The sequence below is a fragment of the Mus musculus genome, chromosome 6 (genome assembly GCF_000001635.26).
Source record: "Mus musculus strain C57BL/6J chromosome 6, GRCm38.p6 C57BL/6J".
Taxonomy (NCBI): domain Eukaryota; kingdom Metazoa; phylum Chordata; class Mammalia; order Rodentia; family Muridae; genus Mus; species Mus musculus.
The window spans coordinates 148,839,224-148,866,871 of NC_000072.6; the positions used below are offsets into that span (position 1 = coordinate 148,839,224).

Below are 27,648 nucleotides of genomic sequence, written 5' to 3' on the forward strand. Positions count from 1 at the left end.
TTCCCATGAAATTTTTCCTACCTTTGGAGCACAATGTGCTGATTAGCCCTTTTTCAACCTGACTCAAGCTAAGGTCATCTGTAAAGAGGAAGCCTCAAATGCATCCATCAGACTGACCTATAAGCAAGTCTGTAATGATTTTTTTGATTAAAGATTGACATGATGAGCCCAAAGGGTCAAGCCCACAACATGTAGTGCCATTCTTTGGCAGGTGAGTAAGCCATGAGGGCAAACCAATAGCAGTTCAGTTCCCACCTCCAGGTCCCTGCCTTAAGTTCCTGCCCTTACTTCATAATGGACTGTGACCTAGAGTTGTAAGATAAAATAAACCCTTTCCTCCCCAAGTTGCTATTGGTCAGAATTATTGTTATAGCAATAGAAATCAAATTAGGATATTCACTAAAGACAATGTTATTAAACTAAAGACAACAGGAAAAGTCAGCATAAACTGTAAGCTCAAACTTTGCTCTCATCACACTTTAAATGACTTGCCTTAAACTGTAATTTAACTTACCTATGGCTCATTATGCATCCCTATTTTTTATTACTTTGCATACAAGGATATTTACATTTAAAAATGCCCTCACTTTGTTGACTTGACTATCCTGTCTAAGAGCTGTTATGAGGACTTAATGAGATAAACATAGGCATACCCAGTAAGTGTTCATTGTTACAAATTCGGTGTGTTTAACTGAAAGCTACCTTATTCTGTCTTTGCTTATGCAACATACAGTGTGAGGCTGTGTCAATCTGTAAGTACTGAGGGAAGAAAATAAATGAACACAAGAGTGATGGAGGTCTGAAGCAGGATGGCCAAAATAGGAACATGGGTGAGAAAGATATGCAACATCTCATGAGTATAACCAACAGAATTGTGTGGTTAGGTAAGAATAAAAAGTTAACTATAGAAAGACAAGAATGATTGTAAAATTCTAGCTTTGATGGCTTTTAGGAAGTCACTATCCAAGGCAAGCTGGACTGGGTTACGGAGGCTGCTTTTGCACATGCCAGCTGAGTGTTTTGATAGTTTCTTCAACTAGAAACTGCCATGGAAAACCTACATCCCCGTTCACAAAAGCTTGCATGGGAAGAGAAAATGTCAGCTCTGTACCCAGAGATGTCTCATGGACGGTTCTGCTAGGGGCTATGGCTCAGGGTAAAAATAATTGGCATGCTTACAGTTTAAAATACCAAAGTAATGTTTATTTGGGCAATGCCACTACAGTCTATTTAAGTATTTAACACCTTAGCCATCCAAACAGAATATCACCCAACTGTCTACCCTGCCAGTGGACAGTAGCTCACTTATTAATCTGTTAGTGGTTCATATGGTATAGAGAAAATGAAAGCTAATAGCTCAGACCTGAAAACTACCTAGAGCCAGGCCTGATAGTGCACTGGAAGTGGTAGAAGTAGAGGAATCATGACAGGGCCAGACTCAGATACAGAACAAGTTTGAGGCCAGCCTAGAATATATGAGACCCTGTCTCAAAACACAATAGTCTGTGGCCACAACACCCAGAATGCATTTGATCTCATCTAATTTAAAACAAATAAATCTTACAAGTTTACTAGAGCACATTTAAAACCGCATTAAGTAATCTGTCAGTGACTGTTATTTAGCTTACACTTGCGCACCTCTCCTCCAAAAGGGCCTATCTCAGCAGGACTCTGCATCATGGTGCCCGGTGAGAGCCACGGCTTGTACATTTAAGAACTTTAGTACTATATTAATAAATGTCAGCGGCAGTAGTCCTTAAAATAGCACAAGTAACCAGAATCCCTGAGCAGACTTTCCCAAAAGAATGTGACAAACTTCCTAGTTAAAGAAGGAAGGCATTTTAAAATTCCTAATCTCGGCTGGAAAGATGGCTCATTGGGTAAAATGCTTGCTGTTCAATCATAAGAATTTCAGTTCAAATCCCAAGGGCCAAGAGAAAACTGACAAATAAATTAGCTCATTAGGACCTGTAAATCAAGAGCTCAGGAGGCAGAGACAGGCAGATCTCTGTAAATTCTAGGACAACTTGTTATACATAGGAAGTTCCAGACAGCTAGGAGACAACCTAGTCAGCAAATTTATTGTTAATTGGACTTAACCGGAGAGAATAAAGTTGCCAACAATATTGAAAACATGTTGATTGTGTGGTGATGAGGAAAACTAAATAAACTAAAGGCTTGAGAAAGACCTCATGGACCTGATAAACTAGCTGCTTCTGAGCACTGATCTGCTGTCAGTCATTTATTTAATAGTAGCAGTGCCTTCTCTATGTACTTTGTGTTCTGGACTTGAAAATCAAAAATCAAAACAATTTTCTGCCTTAGCAGATGAGCTGCATCAATTGATAAGCAAAAATATTTCTCCAGTCCTTCACATATTTCTAAATATTATAACAAAGTACTTCTGACAATAACTCCTTATAGGAACTGAAAAATAAAATATTTAATAACTAAGAGATTTATATCTAAAATATAAAATATGAAAAAAAGAAAACTATAGCACATAACATTTATGGGCCAGGAACTGTTAAGTGTTTAGGTATATCCTTAGTAAAATTTATAACTGCACCATTACACTGATCCTGTATACACATGGGAAGATAGTCTTTAAAAACATGAAGGAGGGAAGAAGGGAGGAAAAGAGCTCAATCCTAGAGATAAAATAGCCAGCCCAAGGTTAATTAGGAGTAGCAGAGGCAAGATGTAAACAAACAAACAAAAAAAGCCTAAACTTTTTGATTACTCAGCATTTTGTCCATACAATTAAACCAAATATTTTACAAAGAACAGAGTACACATGTACATCTCTTACTATGCCTTGTTTTAATACACACAGCAGACAACAAAATGTAGCTAAATGGAGAATATGCCCTATGGAAAGGAAGTCATAATATGTTCAGGAAAATATATAGTTCGGCCAGTGGAAAAGATCCATCTTGTTTGGTTGTTTTTTTTTTGTTTGTTTGTTTTTTTGAAACAGGGTTTCCCTGTATAGCCTTAGCTGTCCTAGAACTTGATCTGTAGACCAAACTGGCCTCTAACTCAGAGATCCATCTGCCTCTGCCTCCCAAGTGCTGAGATTAAAGATTTGTGCCACTGTTGCCCAGCTACATCCATCTTTTAATTAGATACTCATCAGAGGAAAATGACCTTAGAAGGACCTAGACAATATAAAGGTCTAGCACCATGAACCCATTAATTCCAGAGTTGTCAGTGATAAATTCTTAACTCTCAATCAAATGTTTATGCAAACAGAAACAACTGGAGGTGCAGTTTAAATTTTTATTGAGGCACAACGAGGCATGGTAACTTATCTGAAGTTGAGGCATTCAATTCAGTAAGCTGACCATTAACACAGTTCAGGATTAAGTGCAAACAATACACATTCGCTGTGTGACTAGCAAGGCTACATCACAATTTATAAAGTTAGTGCTAATTATCATTCTGCTTCAAAGTCTTCACATAAAATGGAAAACAAAAAAGTGAGGACCTCCTTCTTTCTCTAGGAACAAAAATATTTTTCCCAACCAGTCAATCACTAGGGCAAGGACTGCTTTTCCTTAGATCCACTAGTGAGAACTTCATTCTTTTATTCTGAACTGAATTTTAATCTTGATAAAGAAGATAGCCTGAAAATGTAGAGTATTTCCAGCTACTTCCATAAATCGCTCCCCTGTGTAAGCGCAGCCATATCTGGTCTCCCTGGAGGAGCTGGAGAACGGCATGGTTGCTTGCTGTCTCATGGTCTGGAGCACCATCGTTGGCATAGGCTGACACCAAGACCTCCTCATTCTTCATCAGGTTGACATACAGTGGTACATTCACAGCCAGCTTTAGCATGTGAAAAATGAACACGTAAGTGCCATTCACTGGGCAATTGAATCTACCAAGCTGAAGATCAAAGGTCTCTCCCAAGTTGTTCAGGAGAAGATCAAACACAATAGGTTGGTCTAAAGTTCCAGGAGCCAGATTGGATGTTCTGGCAGCTGAGAAGGCAACTCGCATTTGCTGAGGCAGGGGATAGATATGGACTGGCAGGATGGCGGCTGCTGGGCTTGTCACTGGCACATCCACTGGGGTCATGCTCCGAGAGTCTCCTAGCCCAGAGTCTCCACTGTTAAAAGTCTCGCTGTCTCTTTCTGGGCTGCTCACCTGAGAGGAGTCACTCCACCCTGCTGTTCATTAATAACAGTGAGTTTTTCAGTGAGGCCTTAACTTTGACAGGATATTTAACATTAGCTACTGAAACACAAGATTCCAAAACAAAAGCAATAAAAATGTAGTCAGAAGGTCCTAGGTAATCTTGTGTTGATTGCTTTCTAATTTTTAAAGGTCAAAAAAATGCACTGTTGTCCTGAAATTGAGTAACTTACCAAAACTCATCAATATCAGAAAACTAAAACCAGATTTGGGCATTTTTTTTTACATATCTTACTTCCATAATTCTCATTCGGCGACTAATTCTTTTCAGTGACTAATCTTCTATTCAGAGTAAGTAATATAAAAGGGCTCAAGAAAATTTAAGATTAGCTTAAAAGACATAGAAGTACCAACTACTAGCCAATTAAGAGATGTTCTGACAGGAGGAGTAAACCCCAAGATAAATGCTTAGTTCTCATTTCAACTTTATAACTGTTATAAAATTATATGCATGCATGCGCGCGCGCGTGCGTGCGTGCGTGTGTGCGTGTGTGTGTGTGTGTGTGTGTGTGTGTGTGTGTGTGTGTACATATAGGTGTGGGTGCACATATGTATGCATATAAAGTCCAGAAGTTTGCATCAATAGCTTCCTCAGTCCCTTTTTTTTTTGTTTTTAGACAGAGTCTGTCACTGCCCCTGGAGCTCATTGATAGCTAGACAGAATGTCCTGGCAGTCCTCTGAGATCTATAACCCTACCACTAGGGCTATAGGCAACTGCCACAGAACCCAGCTTTTTACATGTATGGCAGGAATCTCAACTCAGGTCTTCATACTGCACAGTAAGCAGTTTTCCCAACACAACCTTCTCCACAGATCTGAAATAATAATGTTTTAGGTGCAGTGTAAAAAGCACTGCTCAATATGATCAAAGTAGAAAGGTTGTTTTCCTTTGAAGTTTCTCTCTTTAGTAATTCTTTTTCAATTACACTGAATCATTTAATGGTCTCTTCTCATTTTAACATGTGTAAGTACACTGCCCAGTGTTTTAACTGCTGCTTATTCAAATCTATCATTGCACTAACACAAGCACCATTCATTTTAAAAGCCATCATTCTGGGGACTAGAGAAGTGGTTCAATGGTTAAGAACACTTGTTGCTCTTGCAGAGGATCTGGGTTCAGTTCCCAGCACCCACATGGTGGGCTACAACCATCTGTAACTCCATTTCCAGGGGATCCAATTCCTTCTTCTGACCTCCAAAGGGACCACCAAGCATGCACGTGGTGCACAGACAAACATGCAGGTAAAAAACACTAAAAAAAAAAAATAATAATAAACCTAAAAAAAAATTTTTTTAAGCCATCTTTCTGAATCATCAGACTCTACCTAAAGTTAGCATAGGAAATTGTGTCAAAGGTTAAATTATCTGACTTCCACATGTGTGCTTTGGCACAAGCACACTCAAATTCACATGCACTTGCAGCATACAGGCACACACACACACACATACACACACACTACAAATAAACAAATAAAAAATATATAACAAAAAAGGTTAAATTATGTTCACATAAAGAAAATAACACTTCTTAGAAAACATACACAACTAGACTGAGAGTGTTAATACCTTTCCTAATAGTCTATTGCCTCATTCCATTCGGGTTAGCACTGAATTTCAATTTTGGTTAGCAAACTGAAAACTTCAGGAGAGAAATGGTGAAAACGTTGTGCTTTAGAGAGAAGTTGGTAGAGGATATAGTGAAGTAAAAGCTTGCTTTAGGTAAATGTATGCAGATAAGTACCCTTACCTCTTGAATTTGCCTGAAGACCACTAGATGTCCCTGATCTTTTATAACACTGCTGGAAATTATCCTGAAATGAATACATGAATATTTTAACTTGGCACGAAAACTAAAAGTACAGATTAATTAATTAGCATCTAGGGAATGAGTACAGTGCTGAGTAATCAATCACAGGAGCAAACAATGGCCTTTGTCAGTCAGTGCTGAGTAATCACAGAAGCAGACAGTGACCTTTGTCATTCATCTTCATAAAGGGCACAGTATAGCAAGAAAAGCACATAAATTCTTCAATATGACCCAGACTGTAAATCAATGTTAAGACTAGGGACAGAGAGAAGTCTTAGTAGGTGAAGACAATAGTAACCAAGCCTGACTGAATCCCCAGAATCCACAAGACAGAGATAATCCATGCCTACAAATTTTCCTCTAACCTCTCTCTATATATACCACAGTGTACATACATACACACACACACACACACACACACACACACACACACAAAGTAAATAAAACAAAGCTTTAAAAGAAAAACACTGGTGTAGTATGTTAATCTAAATATGATAGAAAGTTTACAAAGTTTGCTAAAATGCAATGTGTAAACCCCTATCAGTCTTGTCAGATATAAGGAAGAAAATTTGCTGAGTGGTCAAAATCCAAATAAAACAATTAAACTTGTAAAGATGAACTCTGCTATATATAACAGGTAAGTTAAGTTGAAGGCAATTTAGTAACACTATAAGATACAGAAGCTTGGGAATTTAGAAAAAAAGTTTGCAATCCAATTTTTACCCCATTTACTTGCTATGTGACCACAAACAAGAAATTTAACCTCTGAACCTTTTTCCTATAAAATGGAAGAGTAAATGAGCTTATGTGAACATGATTAAGGTCCTTTCAAATTCCATCTCACTTGATGATAGGAAAAATGTTTATATCTAACAACCACAACTGTTCCAAAGTTTAGCAGCAACAGCTATTTCTACTTACCCTTTGAGAGTAAGCTGTTCCAGAATATTCTCTAGCTTGCAGCTGCAGCTGGCTGTAATTCCCACTTGAAACTGAAGGAAGTCCTCTGTAACTATCAAAACCTAATAAATTAACAAACAACATACATAAAACGATAGGAAATGAAGTTCAACAAACTCTGTGGCTTTAAAAGTTAAACTGGAGGGGAAAAAATTGGACAGATCTTACAATGTCACCATTAGATATGTTTTCTTTTTTTGTTTTTATCAGAATATGAAATTTTATTACTGTGTTTTCCATTGCCAAAATTTATAGTTTTAGTCTTTCCTTCTTGCCTTTGTATAGGGCCAATGGAGAAACACTGGCTACATTAACAACTTAAAGTAGACTCTAAGACTTTCACCTACAGCATGCCCTTTTTGACTAAATCCAACAACCAGAACCTCATCATTTTCCATCAATGGGCACAAATGCTGTGATCATCTTGCCATTCTTGATGAGCTGAATCCTGACACACTTTCTAACAGCAAAACTTGGCTATTTGGCTTCAACCCCTACTCTTTCCAGCACAGTTCTCTTTGCATGAGCACCTCTAAAAGGATAACCCCTAAGGCTGTGCCCAAGTGGGCGTGTATTTCTTATACAGTTTGTCATGCCACTTCTAGTCCTGTCACATACTGTGGAGCTTCCTGGTAGTACAGAGACCATAATATTTGCCCATCTTGCTGGCACCATGGACCAGAGCAAAAGAGATATGTGTCTTAAAGTAAAAACATACTACAACGTTTCTATAGCAAAATACACATAATCCTGCTGGCTATTTATTTACTTATTTGTTTATCTTGATTTTTCTAGACATGGTTTTTCTGTGTAATCCTGGCTGTCCTAGAATTCATTCTATAGATCAAGTTGGACTCACACTCAGAAATCCACATGCCTCTGCCTCCCACATGCTGGGCCTCTGCCTACCACATGCTGGATTAAAAGCATGCACCACCACATCCAGTATTTTCTCCTGACTTCTAATACTGTTGAAACGCAAGTTGTGGTTGGGCAAAGATGGGACTAATGTACTTAGGCACTTAAAACCTCAACATCGGGCTGGTGAGATGACTCAGTGGGTAAGAGCACCCGACTGCTCTTCCGAAGGTCTGGAGTTCAAATCCCAGCAACCACATGGTGGCTCACAACCATCTGTAACAAGATCTGACGCCCTCTTCTGGAGTGTCTGAAAACAGCTATAGTGTACTTACATATAATAAATAAATAAATAAATGTTATTTAAAAAAAAAAAAAAAAAACCTCAACATCAAGTACTTTTGCTAATATCAAGCTGCCACCACAATACTTAGAACCGTAACTAAATCTTAGCAGTCCACTATATGGACTCAAATTCTCTTGTTATCTGAAGTATAGTTTGAAAGTAACCTGCAAATGAGCTTTGTCTAATTAGGGCACTTTTTTTTTGTTTTGTTTTGTTTTTTTGTTTTTTTTTTCTTTTTGGAGACAGGGTTTCTCTGTATAGCCCTGGCTGTCCTGGAACTCACTTTGTAGACCAGGCTGGCCTCGAACTCAGAAATCTGCCTGCCTCTGCCTCCCAAGTGCTGGGATTAAAGGCATGCGCCACCACCGCCCAGCAATTAGGGCACATTTTAAGAGTAAATCAATCAGTAAAAAAGTACAATTCAAACATGAAAATCAAAATCCCACATGAAAACCAAGCTTCTTTAGTAAATCACAGAATTAATCCTCTTTGCAGACAGCAAGTTAGGTCCGTGCAGAGAATAAGTATGCTAAAGTACTGGAGTGCTGGAGAGGTAACTCAATGCTTAAGAGCATAAGTAAAAAAACAGTTCATCTACTAACAGACAATTATAAATGGGAATGACAAAAAAAAGAACAAGAGAAAAGTCAAATTTCAGTCAGGTTAATATACAGATTAAAATAATTTAGTACACTAGATTAAAAGCATACCTTTGTAGCCACCAGGAGACTGATAGGAACTCATTAGTAACCTCCCTCCATGTGAACACCCTCTCAGAGTCCCCCGACTACTGATAAATGGCTGAGCAGGTCTGGGAAACATACTCGTGGGTGCTGGGTAAAAGGCAAGGCTGCCATTGCTTACTTGAACAGTTCCATCAGGATGATAACCTGCACCTTAAGAGAAAACAATTTAGAGTCAAGAATTAAATGGGTCCAAAGGCCCCATTTGTCAATATATATAAAAATATATTGCTATATGTATATATATATACACATATATATACACACACACACATATATATATACATACCTCTAACATATTTTCTCCCTTTAAAAACATGATTTATGAGCATATATGAGAAATAGAATATTACTCAGTTATAAAGGGGAAAAAAAATCTGGCACATGTCACAGTATAAGTGAGCTTTACAGGGGTTATATTGAATAAGTATATGATGCCAACTTACATGAGGTAGGCAGGGTAGTCAAATTCAAACTCATAAAGTAGAATGGTTGATTCCAGGGGCCAGTGGGAAATGAAAAGGAGTTAGTGGTAAGCAGATATAGTGTTATAGCCAGTGTGGAATGCACAATTCAGATGTGGTATCACATCTGTGGGAGGATGTTTTTGTGCACTGTGTATTCAAATGCTGATTTCTGTACACAGGGATCTGTAGCAGTCCCTACTTTAGTACTGTCATTATTTTGAAGCATCTCCTGATTCAATATTTTATAAAACACTGTTCTTCACCATCTTCTGATTGGCTAAATAAAGGGCTGTGCAGCCTATTGCTGGACAGGACAGGAGAAGACAGAACTCTCAGGCCCAGAGAGAAGGTTTCAGGTGGGGACCAGGGGAGTCATCACTGGGAGGTGAACAAAGAAGGAGGTGCCAGGCGAGACTAAGATGGCAGGTAACATGCCATGTGGCTGTTAAGTAGGCCAGGCCAGCATTGTTGGGTTAGAATACCCTAGAAAACACCCAGCTACTATGCCTAGTTTATAATAAATAATTAGTGGTTTCCATAACGTTATTCAGAGCAAGAATGGACCTAGAAAAGCCCCTACTTTTACAAGGTGTAAAAATGTTAAGAATGATGCCAGGTATCATGATGTATGTCTTTAAAAGCAGTACTTGGAGACAGAGACAGGTGACTCTCTCTGGCTTTGAGACCATACTAGTCTACACTACAAGTTCCTGATGCACTAGGGCTACAAAGTAAGACATCTCAAGCTAAAAATTCCAGATCAAGGAGTAAAAGAAAATCCTAATTTTGGGGGGAGGGGTGAAGAATGGGAGGTTCTCATGTAGCACAAGCTGGTCTTGAGCCAAGGATAATCATGAACTTCTTCTTATCTTGCTGTCTCCAACTCCCAAGTTCTAAGATTGTAGACATCGTCCATCATGCCCAGTTGATGCCAGTGTTGAAGATGAAACCTGGGACTTCTGACATGTTAGACAAACACTTTATAGCTGAACTACATCCCTTGGCCATGAATTATAATCTTGAGAATTCAAAATTGAGAAAGTCTATGACCACAGTGTCTGTTAGGTAAAATGCCTCTGTTTCAGCAATACGGTAACAGCAGAATGAGTGCCTCCACAGCAAGATCTGGGATCTCCCCTTAACCTCTCACCATTAAAGGGAAAAGCACCCAGAGGCTCAGCTCATTTGCTCAGCATGTCAAAGGCTTCAATACCAACACTACAAACCTACCAGTGCTTCTGTATTAAGGAAGGTAATAAATTTTAAAAAGGAAAAAAATAAATAAACCTTAAAAAGGTTACCTATGCTTTCAACATTCAAAACAGCTTTAAAAGGTTTAAACTTGTCTATGAGCTAACAGTACAATAGCATTTATCTCCTCGCTTTAGTTTTTATTTTCTATAAAACCCATCATCTGTACTTAAGGGGTAACACAGTGTAGAACAATAGCTTCACAATCTCCACGAGAACATCTAGAGGCCCTATCTAGCTCAGCCTCTGTCTAGATAATGAAAGCAATCGAACTTGAAATCAAGAGCCAACAAGACTAAAGCAGCCACTCAAGTTCTATCTCTTCATAGTTCAAACTAGGGAACTGAAGAAATGGTTCAACAGTTAAGGGCAGTTCCTGTTCTTTCAGAAGACCCCCAGCACCCACCACCAATAAATCTAAAAAAAAAAAAAAGTTTTCTTTAAAACAAACAAACAAACAAACAAACAAACAAAGGCTAAGGGCCTGGGAGACAAAAGCAAAGAGATCTCTGAGTTCAAGCCCAGCCTGGTCAACAAAGCAAGTTCCAGGATACCCAGGTCTACACAGAGAAACCCTGTCTTGAAAAACAAAAGATCAAAACAACAAAAACAAAACAAAAATAAGACAAAAAAAGCCTTCAAAAGTTAAGTTGGTAGGTAAATGTTGGGAATTGGTTCTAATACTTTGTCTTATTTCAGCTCCCAAAAGCCATGCTTCCAGACCTGAGGGTCCCTGTCCCTAGCTAGCTTCGATTGGTAATTAGGAATTTCATACAGCCACTGGCTGGGCAGGGAGACTGGGTAGGACTTTGAGACTGCACAGGCAAGGGACCAGGAGAGAGAGGAGGAAGAAGGGAATCGCCATAACTCAGAGACAGAGGGATTAGATTTAAGAGCTGAAGGAGAGAAACCATCCAACAATGTAGATGGAAAGGGGATGTGGCCCTATGGGGAGGCTCCCCAGAAGACAGCAAGCAGATATGAAATATAGATTTTTAAAAGATGTTAAGCCAGAAATACAGGAGGGGAATGTATGCTAGCCTCGGAGAGGTTTAGAAGTGCCCAGCCCTTGAGCTAGTCAAGGCATATAAAAATTAGCTGGTGTGTGTATCTTTCATTCGAGAATCCACAGAGCTCTTGGGAGAGTACAGCGCATATGCACATGAGACCCTTCAGGAGCCAAAGTGGTTTAACTAATTCTCCACTAGAGGTAAACTTAACTAAATGGAGGAAAATACATCAAAATGTCTTTCTACCAGACAAACATTAAAGAGATAAGTATTTACAGCTGTAAGGGCACTACAGACTGTTTACTTGAAAGGCTACTGTCTAAGTTTTCAGAAGGGCTATAGAGGGTACTCCAGTAAAGCACCAAGTTGGCATGTGGTACTTATAAAGAATATATGCAGAGGTCATACCAGTCTCTGGAGGCTGAGTTGTCTGGTCTATGTGTACAGCTGGGAGCTGGCATTGGGATACTGTCTGTGTACTTGATGAAGTAAAATTTTGATTGTAGCCAGATGAATAAGGAGGTTCTTTCATTTCTTGTTCTTTCCGTGGAGGCAGAGGTGCATTAACATTAAACACCTTAAAAGAAAGAGCACACAAAGCCACTGGGTATGGTTCAGAGGAAGTGCCTCAATACCATCTGTACCACTCACCAGATCCTAAGGCACTAGATGAGCAAAGGATTTGAACAGACATTTCTCCAAAGATAACAAACAACTAAAACTGAGGAGCATGATCATCCTTAGACATCAGGGAAAGTAAACCAAGACCACTACGGGATATCAGTTCATACCCTCTGGGTCCACCATTGTCAAAAGATGGAAAGCAAGACTAAACAGGGAGCAGGGGAACTGTAATCTTTTTACTGCTGGAAAGGTAAAATAGTACAAACACTGTGGAAAACAGATGATGGTTCCTTGTGAAGATAAACATAAACCCACCAGTTTCATGTCTAGATAGTCTCCCAAAAGGAGTAAAAGTCAAGAGTTGAACAGATATGAGCTTAGCAACATTATTCCTAATAGTAAAATGTCAAAAAAATCTAAATGAAATGAGACAAGTACATTAAGTATTATTCAGCCATAAAAAGAATGAAAATATAATATATATTACATAGCAAAAACATTATGTTAGTGAAACAAGCAAGTTAAAAAACAATTGGGAAAAGATGAGATGGCTCCCTGGGTAAAGACGCTTACTGAGCAACCTTAGTGACCGGAGTTAATCCAGGTAAAGGTGGTAGAAGAGAACTAATTGCATTATAATTGTCCTCTGACCGCCATATGCAAACTGTAGTGCTTTGCACATGATAATAATAAATAATATTGCTTTTGAAAAGAAATATATGGTTTCATTTCTACCTAGAATAAGTAACTACATAGAAGTAGAATAAAGGTTCAAGGAGGGAGAAATATTGGGAACTATAATCTAATCGAGTGTTCTAGTTTCCCTTTTGTTCCTGTGATTAAAAACAAAAAACAGGGGCTGGAGATGGCTCAGCGGTTAAGAGCACTGACTGCTCTTCCAGAGGTCCCGAGTTCAATTCCCAGCAACCACATGGTGGCTCACAACCATCTATAATGAGATCTGATTCCCTCTTCTGGTGTGTCTGAAGACAGCTACAGTGTACTTATATATGATAAATAAATAAATCTTTAAAAAAAAAAAAGAACTCTGACCAGTATTTTATTGATAAAGGATTTGTATGGCTTATACTTCCAAGTCACAGTTCATCACTGAGGTAAGTCAGGACAATAACTGAAGCAGAAACTTGAAAGCAGACCTGCTTGCTAGCCCATGCAACATTACATCTCACCATGAAGCTCAATCACAGTCAAGGAATTAGAACCCACAGGGGAACGCTGCAAGACAGCTTGCTCCTAAGCTCTTGCTAACCTAGCTTTCTTATTCAGCTTAAGACCACCTGCCTAAGGATAACCAAACACACACACACCACACCACACCACACCACACCACACCACACCACACCACACCACACCACAGGGAGATGGGAGGGCTTTCTTATACAGCTTAAGGCCACCTGCCTAAGGATAAACACACACACACACACACACACACACACACACACACACACCACACATGGAGATGAGAGGGCTTTCTGGGTCCTCTTACATCAATTTGCAATCAAGACAATGCCCTACAGATAAGAGCCCACAGGCCATTCTGATCTCAATAATGTGTCACTGGAGGTTACCTCCTTCCAGGTAACTTTGAGTTGTTTCAAGGTAATAACAGCTTGTGATTTATTTAACCTAAACTGTTCTGTCTGCCACATGGCTAGATACCTCTCCTCTGTTTCATACTTCTGACATCCTCCAAGTCTGGGGTAAATCTCTTGCCTCTATCTCCCAGAGTTCCAATCTCTTTACCAGAACTCCCACCTTCTACTTTCTGCCTTTTGCTAATGGGCCATCAGCTTTTTATTGACAGATGATGCTTCCACACAGTACAAAAGAGATTATCCTTATGTTGGGGTATAATATTGCATGCCTTTGAACTTGGAAGACCTCTCTGAATTTAAAGCCAGCCTGATCTACATTGGGAGTTCCAGGCCAGGCAAGGCTATAGTGAAACCATGTCTCACATAAATAAACAGTACCAAATCAAGGAATTCATCCCTCTGAGTTACTGGTCAGGAATGGTCTAAAACAGCACAGGGTACTGCCATTACTCTGGGTTGCCTACCATAACATGGTAGTAGGACCCTATTGCTGAAGATGCCATTCATTTGGATGCAGGACATAAGAGAAATCAAACTGACTAGGAAACTCTCTCCCTTCTGGATGACTTACACAGTGCTAGAAGTTGCTACTGGAGCTACTAGAGGAGAAAAGACATCAAGTCTCAACTGGTGATGGGCCCTGCATGTTATAATACCAACCTGGCAAAAAGAGCCAACTGGCGCTGTCATGGCATAATGTTTAATAAGGTAACCTGCTATTTTCTGACTGGATATGAAGCCTGTACCACAGCATGGATTTCATGCCTGATACTATAAACCTGGTCAAAAGCTACTGTTAGTGGTTTATGACATATTTATTCTGTCATAAATCTGTCAGATTTTTAAATATTTCTATTTTTAACCATACACTTATTTTGCTTTGAATTTTGATCAGAGAAGTGTTGCACTGGTTTTTTGAGACAGGGTTTCTCTGTGTAGCTCTGGCTGTCCTGGAACTCACTCTGTAGACCAGGCTGGCCTTGAACTCAGAAATCCACCTGCCTCTGCCTCCCAAGTGCTGGGATTAAAGGTGTGCTCTTAGCACACATCTTTAATCCCTCTGGCTGTAATACAGGCATGTCCTTAGTACATATCTTTAATCCCAATCAATGAAGATAAAGATAGTTGGTAGAAGAAAGCACCCATGCTTTAAAGTGGTGTCTTGAGTGACAGACAAAGTGATAAATTAGAGAAAGATTTCACAGAATAAAATATGCCTAACTCTCATGAGAAAAGAGAGGAAAGGGAAACCACTTGAGTTTCAGAGAAAGAAGGAAGCAGTTTTACTAGGACAGTTTTACAGAGACAGGTTGAAGAGAGAACAAGCGAGGCACAAATAAAGACAGATGAGCCAGTGAATGAAAAAGAGCCAGAAGATTTTAACATATTGCTAGAAATTAAGATTATATTTGGTTGAAACATAGTATGTATTGACTCCTTTTAAGGTATTGTACCTACAAAATTCTTTAAAATGCAATGTTGAGCCCTAATCCTTTAAAAGCTGCTATTATAAGCTATTTAGGATAATTAAAAAGTTAAATATTAACACAAGTTAATAGTTAAACAACTAAACTTATGGTCATGTTAGATACTAGTCTAGTTTATTACAGAATATACTTCCTTGGTTGAACATATAATAAATATCTAAAAATGAGCAATCTTTGCCTATTCACATATACGATAGATAGATAGATAGATAGATAGATAGATAGATAGATGGATGGATGGATGGATGGATGGATGGATGGATGGATGGATAGATGGATGGGTGGATAGATGGATAGATAGATATTCAGTCAGTCTTCAAAAACCTGAGATCCACAGAATATGGCATTTAAAGATCTTTTATTATTATTATTTTTTGTTTGTTGGTTGTTTTTTTTTTTTTTTTTTTGAGACAGGGTTTCTCTGTATAGCCCTGGCTGTCCTAGAACTCACTCTGTAGACCAGGCTTGTCTCAAACTCAGAAATATGCCTGCCTCTGCCTCCGGAGTGCTGGGATTAAAGGCGTGCACCACCACGCCCAGCTAAAATCTTTTATTATTTTAAGGCTTTTTGGATAATGAACAAGTCAGCTCCAGCGGCACCTCAATTCTACTTCAAAGAAGATGATGAAATGAGCATTGAAGAACCTCCATATGGAATTTGCTTCAAAAGTGGCAAGCTAGCCATTGGACAAGAAATTATCCTCATTTTAACTGCTGACAATATGATGTCCAAAATGGACAAAAAAAGGCGGGGAGGGAGAGAGACAGAGAGAGAGGGAGAGGGAGATGGAGATGGGGAGAGGGAGACGGGAGGGGGGGAGAGAAAGGAAAAGAAAGAGAGAGAGAGAGAGATGCAGGAAACTCAACTGCCAAGCTTTGCAAAGACAAGGTAGGTAAGCCCTTTCTAATTCCTGCTTCACAAAAAAAGTCTCAGATATTCTGGGCCAAAAGGCTGAAGATAGAGCTCCAATGTTCTAAAGAAAATTTGGGAGACTGTCTAGGCAGCCAACTATCCCTGACATTTCTATAGTTTTGGAAGGTGCTTGCACTGCACTTCCTGTATACTCAGGTACTATTTATTCCTTCACAAGTCTCTGATGGGGTTAAAGACTACATAGTTATAATCTTATAATACTATAATTTATTCTATCTTGGTGATTATGACTTCTATCATAACTTGTATTACCAACCTAAAAACATCTTCTTATACCTAAACATATTTTCTCGAGTCCTAAACAAGTTAAGCTTTTATTGTAAGATTATTTAAATGATTTAGGTACAAAACTCTGAACTCACCAAGAGTGCTTTCTCCTAAACTGATATATACAAATGGACTAGACACTGTCAATGTAAACCTTACATAATAGTTTTTCATAATTGTTCTTATTTTATATGCTTTAGAAGAGAAAGAGACTTTTATTGAACTTTAAATAAAAAAAAAAAAAAAAGTCGGGCATGGTGGTAGACGCCTTTAATCCCAGCACTTGGGAGGCAAAGGCAGGTGGATTTCTGAGTTCGAGTCCAGCCTGGTCTACAGAGTGAGTTCCAGGTCAGCCAGGGCTACACAGGGAAACCCTGTCTTGAAAAAACACAAAAACAAAAACAAAAACAAAACAAAAAAAGGAGAAATGTTGGGTTTGTCTTGTGTGCTGTGTATTCAGATACTGAGTTCTGTACCCCACTATGGACATGGGCATTGTATTGACCAATGTTCTGTAAAGAATGTTCCCCAATAGTACCTGCTTGGTAAATAAAAAGGTAGAGCTTGTAACTGAGCAGGAGAAAAAAATAGGACAGAAATTCAGATCGAGTGAGGGAATCTCAGGTAGGGACAAGAAGAGAGGACAAAGGAGAGGAAAAGGAGGAGATCTCCATGAGACAGGATGGACCATGAGGACACACATGAAACAGAGCAAGACTCAGCAAATAACGGGACATTTATCTGGTTATTAATAGACTAGTTGGGTTAGAATAGTGTAGAGCCTGCCTATCACAGTACCACAGCTGATGTCTCTCCGTTGTTCACACAGGAGCTAAATGGGATAGAGTAGGGCAGAAACCCCCTATAAAATCAATACAACAGAACCTGTTTGAACTGGGCAGGCTTTAAAGAGGAAGAGCAGACAGGGAGCCATCAATAAAGAGGCACTATGACAAAACCACACAAGACAAGCCCAGTGGACTAGTCTGACAGATTAGACTATACTTCAATAGGTAATGTCAGATGAAGGATTCTATTTCATCATGTGATGAACCACTGTCTGCTTTTGATTAGGCAAAAGAAAAAATAAATTTGAGTGCTAATATTATGAGACTGCCAGGGAAAGTAGAAAAGCAAGGAGAGTAGGGGGAGTTCAGCAGCCCTGCACTGGGCCTGCTCTACACTGTTCACCCACTACTATTATTTGCAAGGTGCTAGTGTGAAGCAGGAAGCACCAACAATAAAGGCACTTTCTCCCTTACTAAATAGTTTTCTCCCCCAAAATACACAATCTAGTGTCACACTATCTTTTTCTTTCTTTTCTTTTTAAAAGATTTTTCTTTGGGTGTGTACATGTTGGCTTCATATATAATATGTGCACCATGTCGACAGCTGCTGCCCAGAAAGGCCAAAAGAGGGTATGGGATCCAATGGATGTTATTGAATGTTACAGACAGCTGTAAGCCACCATGTAGGTACCGGAAATCAAATCTGAGTCCTCTATAAGAACAGCAAATGCTCTTAACCACTGAGCCACCTTTCCAGCCCCTGCAATATTATTCTTAAAAAAGTTTTGCACTACAATTATTTTTTCTTCTCCTTCTCCTCCTCCTCCTGCTCCTCCTCCTCCTCCTCCTCCTCCTCCTCCTCCTCCTCCTCCTCTTCTTCTTCTTCTTCTTCTTTTGAGACAGAGTTTCTCTGTGTAGCCCTGGCTGTCCTGGAACTCACTCTGTAGACCAGGCTGGCCTCGGAACTTTAGAAATCTACCTGCCTCTGCCTCCCAAGTGCTGGGATTAAAGGCATGCGCCACCACTGTCCAGCCTTACACTACAATTTCTAGAGAAATACATTTTCAGAATACACACAAATCTGAAGAAAACTAAAACTCTGTGAGCCAGAATGAGATTAAAATAAAATTAAATGAATTTTAACTTATCTCTTACTTCAAGTTATTAAAGCTAAAACCTTAAGTAATGCAGTATCAGTAATGATTAATAATATGCATAACTGTTGCCAAAACAATGTTTATCATTCACATATTCCTTTTGTGGGGAGGGAGTATTAGGGGTCAGTCATATTCATTTTCACATGGGTTCAAAGCTTTGCCTGTTAATTTTCAGAGAGGAAACAAGGTTCTGATAAAAATACTCCTTGGACAAATCACTCTTAAGGGCAGGTACCACGCCTAGCAGTGAACAACAACAACAAAAAACTCAATAGCGTTTTTGGAGGTTGTCTATATCATATTAAGTTAGGACATTTTTCCCCCTACCTTATAGGTCCTTTGTATGCGCACACACACACTATGGCTTCTAGTTTGGGGATTTTTAAATGGACTCCTGTATGTATCTCTACTTCTAAATGCATTTATGTGCCTTTCCTTTGGCTCTTTTTCTTGTTTGGTGTTTTGTCATATTCCAGTTTGTTTGTTTGTTTGTTTGATTGATTGATTGTATTTTATTTTTCTTTATCAGCATTACTTAGATGCCTGTTTATTTATGAAAGAGAAATAGAAAGGATGTGGACTGGAGAGGAGAGTAAGTGGGGGGGACCTAGGATGAGTAAGGGAAAGGGAAACCATAATCAGAATATATTGTATGAAAAAAAAATCTACTTTTAATTAAAAAAATACTTCTTGAAAATTCTGGGGGTTGTAGATTTAATACTCTGTCACAAACAGTGACAGATTTAAACTCCAGCAACCCAAATAAGAGCAACATGAAAGCAAACTTTTTACCCAGTACCAAAGCTAGGTGTGGGAGAAACCTCAGCTTGCCCACAGCCATCGTTTCCCTTTCATACTCACTGTCTGCATGGCCTGAAAAGGTGCTGTGCTAATGGCTTCTGAACTCCCACTTGCAGGAGGTAACTGGAAGCTCTTTGACAGGGGAGGATTTGGAGAAGCAAGTGCAGAAGCTGGCTTTGGCTTGCAGGGGGAGACCACCATCTGTGGAGGAGAAGAAATGCAGCATCAGCCATGCTTGCCATATGCCAGGAGGTTAACTTACACTAAGCCCCAAGCTGACAGAAGTCAGCAAGTTCTTTAGGGTGACATGGGAACACAGGAATGCAGAGAGCAGCGTTTGCTTACAGTTTCAAATCTAGACTGCTGAGGATGCACAGTACACTTGCTTTGATAGGGTTCTGACAAAGAGAGTGTCACACAAGGGGTTCTCAACTTCCTACCAGCATCAAGAGTTCTGCAAAAATTGCTATTTCCCAACTAATAATCTAATATTACTCCATTTATATGCAAATACTGAGTTTAAGAAAAACTTTGGGTTAATTCGTTCCTTAATTATTTTAAAAATATAGTGGATTTCTAAGTCCTCTGCCAAAAAAAAAATCGTCTAATTTAAGTAATTCTTACCTATAAAGCCAAATTATTTAATATCACATAAAGCCCAATTTCAACCAGATTATAAATCAGACCATTATAGGTCACTTGATTAAAAAAAAAAAATCACTTTTTCTTTGTCAAAAAGCCAACTACCCTAATTTAGAGCAAGTGAACACTTTAAAGACTAATAACCCATGTTTTCTTACATTCTATAATGAAATCTCATTTATTAGTGCACCTCAAAATTATAACCTAATAAATTCCCCCCAAATTCACCCCATCCATGTCTATCTAGGATTTGCTCAAAGAACAAAGGCTGAAATTTAGATCTATACTCACAAACCTCATACTGTCAAAATGCTTTTGATAATATGAGCCAGAAAGACTATAACTCATTTCAACTCAGTCAATGCTAATAACACTATAAAAACCAAATCTTCAGTTATATGATAATATCTCTTAATTCTACATGAAGCTTTTCTCTATTATATATTTAAAATAACATAAGGAAACCTAATACTTTGCTAATGATAAGAGTTTTACTTTATTTTTAAGTCTGTCTATGTGTGAATACATCTGTTTGTGCACATGAGTGCAAGTGTCCATGTAAGCCAAATGTCTCAGATTCTGAGGCTAGAATTACAGGTAGTTGTGAGCTACTGGATATGAGTGCTGGGACTTAAGATTTGGCTCCTGGTTGGGGGGTGGGAGTTAAAAAAAAAAGATTTGGCTCCTCTCCAAAATCAATATATATTCTTAGTCACTGAACTATCTCTTCAGCCCTGTATGCTACTTATTAAAATAATAAATTGACTAAGCTTGGCCATACTCTCCTGAAATCCCTACACTTGAGAAGTGGGAGCAAAAGGATCAGGAATTCAAGGCCAACCTGTGCTACAGGAGATCATCCCAAAAAACAGTAATAGAGAGGCCGGAGAAATGGCTCAGTGATTAAGAGACCTTGTTGCTCTTGCAGAAGACCTAGGTTCAATTCTTAGAAACTATATAACTTCAATTACAGGAACTAATGTCCTCTTCTAACCTCCTTGGGCACCAAACACCATGTGGTACACATATATACATGCATGAAACAAAATGAATAAATCTTTAAAAAATGAGTAATAATAATTCTGGATATATTTATTACATCAAGTAAGATATGTACTATTAATTCTATATACATGGCAAAGCCACAATAGTGACCTGTGTATGTTCTAGGACCACAACATCTACAGAAGGTAATGCATTAATAAATACAAACATTTTAATTCCATCAATCATGCCAGTAACTAATAAGCTCATTTGGCAATTCTTTGAGACAGCAAAGTAATTAAGACCATGGGTCTCATTACCTCAGGGGTCTCTGAGGTCGTAAACTCTGTTTCAGATCCCGAAGAAGCCTGATCAGTAGTCACCAAGCAAGCATTTGAGCTACAAGTAACCGGAGAAGAGGCCTAGATACAAGGAAGATAGAAAGCATTGTCAATATATACTGTGCTTACTTCATATTTCCTGGGCCCTGATTGGTACCAGGCAGTATGCTAAATGTGTTATATATATTAATACACTTAATCCTAACAAACATGGTGAGTAAGCACAATTACCTTCATTTTAGTGACATCAAGAAGCAATGAATAATCAGGCACACAAAGAATAGTGGTACATACCTTTACCCCCACTCTTGGGAAGCTGAGGCTGGCAGATCTCAGAGTTTAAGGCCAGCCTGGCCTAGTATACAGAAAAAGTTACAGGATAGCCAGGGCTACACAGAAAAACCCTATGTTAAAAAGCTTGTTTCTGGCCAGGTGGTGGTGGCACATGCCTTTAATCCCAGCACTTGGAAGGCAGAGGCTGAGGCAGGCGGATCTCTAAACTTGAGGCCAGCCTGGTCCACAGAGTAAGTTCCAGAACAGCCAGGGCTACAAAGAGAAACTTTGTCTTGGAGAACAAGAGGAAGATGTGAAGAAGCAGCAGCAACAGCAAAGCAAAGCAAAGTGAAGTAATCTGCCCAAGATCAGAATAATATAGTTCAATTTCAGGACACTTAAATTCATACACTGCTTCTGCCCCAGTTACACACACACACACACACACACACACACACACACACACACACACGCACACCAGTAAGAGTTTGAAAGGCCAGCCCGGTCTACAGGCCAACCAGAGCTATATTTCCAGACCCTGCTCCATCTAACCACCACCACTCAGAAAGAGATCAGGGGAAATTGTTTAATACTTCAGAACAGTTTATATACTAATATACATGATTAGTAGCTAACCAACATATGAGAATTATGGAAATGTTCTAAAATTATGCTTGTTTTTCAGTACTTTTAATTAAGGTAATAAAGCAACTAACTACCCATCATAAGTGGGACTGGTTGCTGTTGGGCTATACTTGTATACAAGGAGAATCCCAGAAACTCTAACTTAACCCTCCTTTGTCCTCTTAATAGTCAAGCTAAAAAGACTGGAAGCCAGTCCAGTGGAACATATATATTTCCCCAGGGCTAGAAGAATAAAACAAGAAGACCAGAAGTTCAGGACCACCCTGAACTACAGAGCAAAACTCTGGCTTAAAAACAAAATGATAAATTCTACTTAAAAGTTTCACTTAATAGGGTTTCAGCTGCAGCTCATGACATAACACTTGCCTGGCAGGCAACCACAGAAGCTAAATGCATTCAATGTCCAGCACCACAGTAGGGACAAAACATTTTACTTAACAACAACAAAATCTTTATATTAGTATTCATTTATAAGTTGCAATTACTCTTGCCTGCAAATTATCACTTCAAGTAGAGTGGCCAGAAGTAGTTTTAAGTACTGGTGAATAAACATGGTGTTTGAGACCAGTGGTTCTAAATGTAGGTATGCAGACTCACCTAGAAGATATTTAAAGACAAATGCTACTGGTCATTCTTGCACAGGCCAACATCCCAGCACTCCTGAGGCAGGAGGATCACAAGTTCTAAACCGGCCTAGGCTACAAAGTGAATTCAAGGTCATCCTGGGCTACATTAAAGACTTTGTCACTAATAACAACATGCACTCGCTTGCGTGCACGCACACACACACACACATGCACACACACACGCACATGCACACACACACATAAACACACAATATTATTCTAGTTGGTCTAAGATAAAAACATTTTTTTTCTCAATCAGATATATCAGAATAAGTCTGATTACTCTTGCTAAAGTAAGAAGTCCTCCCCATACAGCAAAAAAGAGTATAAAACAAATTAATCCAAAAGTTACCTGTGATGGTTCTTGAAGAAAATCACTTTGGTTGGACAAGTTTTGTTCTGCAGATACTGTAGAGACTAAAGAAAACCAAACAATTACAGGGAGAGAAAAGTTAATACATATCAATTTAACAAAACAAAGTTTATTCTTTACAAAGTAAGTGTCAATTAGAAGAACAGGTTCCTATTGCAACTTTGAAGAGAATAGACTGGGTACTAGTCAGAAACACTAATTCCATGTGTGGTATACAGTGATGTTCTAAAGTTATATGGGTAAAACCAGTATTCCAAAGCTTCTAAAAAGGAGCAAACAAACTATCACTTAAAAAATTATTAGGGATAATAATCTAGAAGACAAAGATTAAGCCACTGTGAGTTGTCACTGATACACATAATCTTCATAAGTCTTAGCTGGTCATCTGTTTGTTTGGATTTCCTCACTGTGGCTATACATATTAATATACTTTTTATAATTATATAGTTTTCAGTTTGGTTTCACTCATTAATATCAATCACTTCTATTAACTATGATGTGAACTATTCTCCTTGCTTCACCAGTCTTACAGCCTTACAGCATCAGTCTTTAGCAGCTGTTCAATGCTTACCACAGTTAGACTGTAGTTTTGATCATGTCACTCCTTACCTAAGAGAAATTATCATGGAACCACAGCCCCGAGCTTTGAAGCATCACACCATTTTGGCACCATCATTTGTTATCATGATATTCATTGTTCTAAGTATTATTGAAGTAATCTTGTCAGCTAGGATGATCCAAAAGCCTCCACACTAGACCGACAACTCAAAAGTCAAGTAGGTTGTACTCAGAAATCACAATCCCAGAAAGAACATGGAAAATTGCTAAAGCAGCTATTAGGCATTTTTACTTGCCCATCTGAGGACATTATATTTTCGAACAAATATAGTATGTTACTAAAGGATGCTTACGTCCTAATGATAATTTATCCCTATGTAACTCTACTGATTAATGGATACAACTAGAATAAATTAACACACTTAAGCTATCTGGAGTGAGTGAATGATTCATAAAAGAAATGACTGTTAGCTCCAAAGCTGTTTAAGTCTTTAGAATAACTATGTTCCTAGTGGGTTACCTGGACAAGCTGAAGGCGGCTGTGATGATGGAATTGCACTTGAGGGTTTGTCAAAATCTAGAACAGACTCCTAAAGAGGAGATTTTAGATAGCAAAAAGAAACACAGATGATTCGTTTAATAAGTAGTTCACTGTATTGACCATAGCTATTACCAAAGATGCTAGCTAAGCTGCAGGCAAGTAGCTAATTTCTACCTTGTGATGTTAACAAGTTGAAGAGTCAAAACTAAACCCTAAAGTTACTGTCAAACAAACCTCAAGATTGGGTCAAGTATTAAAACTAGAAATTCTATATAGTATGCATGCCTGATCTGAGTCTTAAGCATAAAATGTTAGTCTCAGTCTAGTTTGAACTTAAATTTTTATTATACCTAACAAATGTGAAGGTCTAATTATTTTTATCTCAACTACTTACTGGTTCCTGCTGGTAAACATTTTATGATGAGAAACTATTCCCTTCTCATATCTGTATAAGAGGGTTCTCTTAAGAAAACTTCCCAGACTCTGCTTACTGAAGCTAGAAATTTGCAGAAAGCATCTTTCTTCTTTCATTTATCTTGAAATAAAATGAAAGATAAACAAATTATCTTTCATTCTGCAAACTAGAGGGCTGGAAATTAAAGAAAGAATTTGACTTGAGTTATGCAGCTGTCAAGAAACAGTACTGGTGTTTACACCCAGGCCTATATCCAAAGCTCAAGACTTATTTCCTCTATTTAAATTTACTTTGTTTACTTGAGTAAATTTACTTAGTTTACTTGAGAGGCCTCAGTAATATAATGCTGCTCTGAAATTTTCTAAGACTCTGTGTCATACAATTTAACTAAACACAGAATTTCATAATGGATTATTGGTCACACCTTTAATTCCAGCACCTGGGAAGCAGAAGCAAGCTGAACTCTCTGAATTCCAGACCGGCCTGGTCTACATTGTGAGTACCAGACTAGCAGAGCTACACAGTGAGGAGACCCTGTCTTCAAGGGGAAAATAGTCTTTTACACAATTTAATTATTGATTTAGCACAAATTTCCAATCTTCTATAGCTTTGAAGACAGGTGATGAGTGTCTCATACATTTTTAGGCAGTGGGACCTGGAAAGACCAAGCAGCTAACATGGTTCTCAGTTTTAATACATCTACCAAAAATCTGCAGCAGTCCTGACACTTATACACATGATATTTTGATATATTTAATTAATTTTTTTACACACAACAAACTTAGGAAGTGAAGACTGCAATTTTTTTCACATTAAAAAATAATAATAACAACAAAGCAGAAAAACCAACTTGTCCTGATAGCAAGGAAACTGAAGAACTAGGACACCATTCTACATAATGGGATCTAGAATCTTAAGAATTTTAACACAATGTTTCATACACAAGTTACTAGTTCCAGAAATATCACTTAAGAGTCATTTTTAAAATGTCTCATAGGCAAAATGTGTGACAGGAAAGTTATGGGAACAGCCAACCATTTCCTGGTTGAACTTTATGCCTGTTTCACAGGAAGTAATTTGTCCCTGATACTATATGCCCAAGACTTAGGGCTGCAGGGACCAGAGGCCCTAGGAAGAAAAACTACTGGTACTGTTTTGATAAATGGATTTTTTTCAAACTGCCTTTTAAATACATATATTTATACCCACAGATTAGTACTACTATCATCCTTGGTCAAAGAAGCTTTTGGGCAGTAAGCATCAGTCAATGCATAAATTCATAAGTGGTCAAAGTGTATAGAGTGTCTTGAATGCTCAGCTCTAAACGGGACATTTTGTATCAACTCCTTCACAGCTCAGGGAATATCCCAGAGGAGAGCATAGAAAGTGTGAGACCCAAATAGGGAGGCGTGCCTTGAAATGCTCTCTTCTGGATATGACATAGCTTTTGTACTCATGAACTCATGGTAATCTACAGAAGTCCAAGCCAGTCACTATTTCAACATGGATGAGACAGGGACTCATAAAGTTCTGCCCCTAGCTGAGGAGCTATATCACCCCTTGATATATTCTGGGGTGCTATCATGCATGAGTGGAGGGAGGCACGACATAGGAGATGGGACACATATCACTTTTCTTTAGGTCTGTGTCCGTGAGTAGATTGCTTTTGCTCTGGTAAATGAGCCCACACTCACACACATGCGGATAGCACTAACTAAATGCTATGTTGTTTTGTTTTTTTTTAAGAGGGGGGAGAGAATATGAAGGTGGGTACAAGGGACCATGGGACAGGGAAATTTGAACTGGATATGATGTAATGTAAGAAACTGTCAAAGAACAAAAAATACAATAAAGTCAAACAAAACAAAAAATAAAATAACACTGCTCATACTTGCATAAAGTTATAAGTTCCTTGAATCTGGCTCATGAGGTCCTGCAGTTTTTCTTTCCTCAATACTGGATCCTTTGGAAGGGCAGAAGAAGAGTCTATAGGCTGAGGCAGGGGCTTAGGCACCTACAAGACAACCCACCATGTGTGAAACTCACCAGGAAGCTTACATTACTAGCACATCTTCAGGAAATCAAATGGAAATATTTATTAGATTTATCACAGTAAGAATTCTCACAAAAATCTATTTCAGTTTTCCCCTTTCAAACAACTTAAATGAAAGTCTTTCTAAAACATAAAGTAATCTCTTTCTTTCTTTTTTTTTTTCTTCTCTTTGGTTTTTCAAAACAGGTTTCTCTGTGTAATACCTCTTGTTCTCCTAGACTCACTTTGTAGATCAGGCTGGCCTCAAACTCACAGAGATCCACCTGCCTCTGCTTCCAGAGTGCTGCAAAGGCATGCACCACCAGACCCAGCTAAAGCACTGTCTTTCTAAAAGGACACAGAATAAAAGGCCTTCCTGAAAAGTATACATTCACTCAGTATACTTCCTTTCATTATACATAGCATTTGTTCTGTGATAAGAACTCACTGACTATGACACATACCAATGATATGTTTCTCATCAAGTCAAGAATTACTATTATCACGTTAACAAATATGCATCTCATTCTTAAGATGCATATGATTTCAGAGACATTAAATACTATATAGCTATATATATATCCATATACAAAACATACACAATAGTAATAAAGTATTTTGTTATATTTAATTTAAAAACATACTCTTGGAGGCGTCTGCTGTTAGAAACTCTCATGATAAACTGCTAGACATCTTGAATTTACCTTAATTAACAATTTAAAGTTCTTCTTTTAATTTATTTATTTATTTATTTATTTATTTAATGTATGTGAGTACGCTGTAGCTATCCTCAGACACACCAGAAGAGGGCATCAGATCCCATTACACATGGTTGTGAACCACCATATGGTTGCTGGGACTTGAACTCAGGACCTCTAGAAGAGCAGTCAGTGCTCTTTTT

General features: G+C 38.4%; 1 protein-coding gene across 8 annotated transcripts in view; it reads right to left on the reverse strand.

Moving 5' to 3' along the window:
• Positions 1-3,268: 3,268 nt before the first annotated feature.
• Caprin2 (caprin family member 2) overlaps positions 3,269-27,648 on the reverse strand; it is a 53,766-nt gene continuing 29,386 nt past the window's right edge. For 6 of the 8 annotated variants that reach the window (XM_006507041.4, XM_006507039.4, XM_030255361.1 and 3 more), the window contains 10 exons: positions 26,607-26,729; positions 24,280-24,349; positions 23,181-23,245; positions 21,264-21,365; positions 19,378-19,518; positions 12,052-12,220; positions 8,883-9,068; positions 6,930-7,030; positions 5,949-6,012; positions 3,269-4,175 (listed from right to left, as the gene is read on the reverse strand). In XM_006507041.4, the coding sequence (XP_006507104.1) occupies positions 3,607-4,175; positions 5,949-6,012; positions 6,930-7,030; positions 8,883-9,068; positions 12,052-12,220; positions 19,378-19,518; positions 21,264-21,365; positions 23,181-23,245; positions 24,280-24,349; positions 26,607-26,729 (1,590 nt within the window). In that variant the 3' untranslated portion in view covers positions 3,269-3,606. The remainder of the gene's footprint in view (positions 4,176-5,948; positions 6,013-6,929; positions 7,031-8,882; positions 9,069-12,051; positions 12,221-19,377; positions 19,519-21,263; positions 21,366-23,180; positions 23,246-24,279; positions 24,350-26,606; positions 26,730-27,648) is intronic. The other 2 variants (XM_006507040.4, NM_001301351.1) reach the window with 1 other exon arrangement.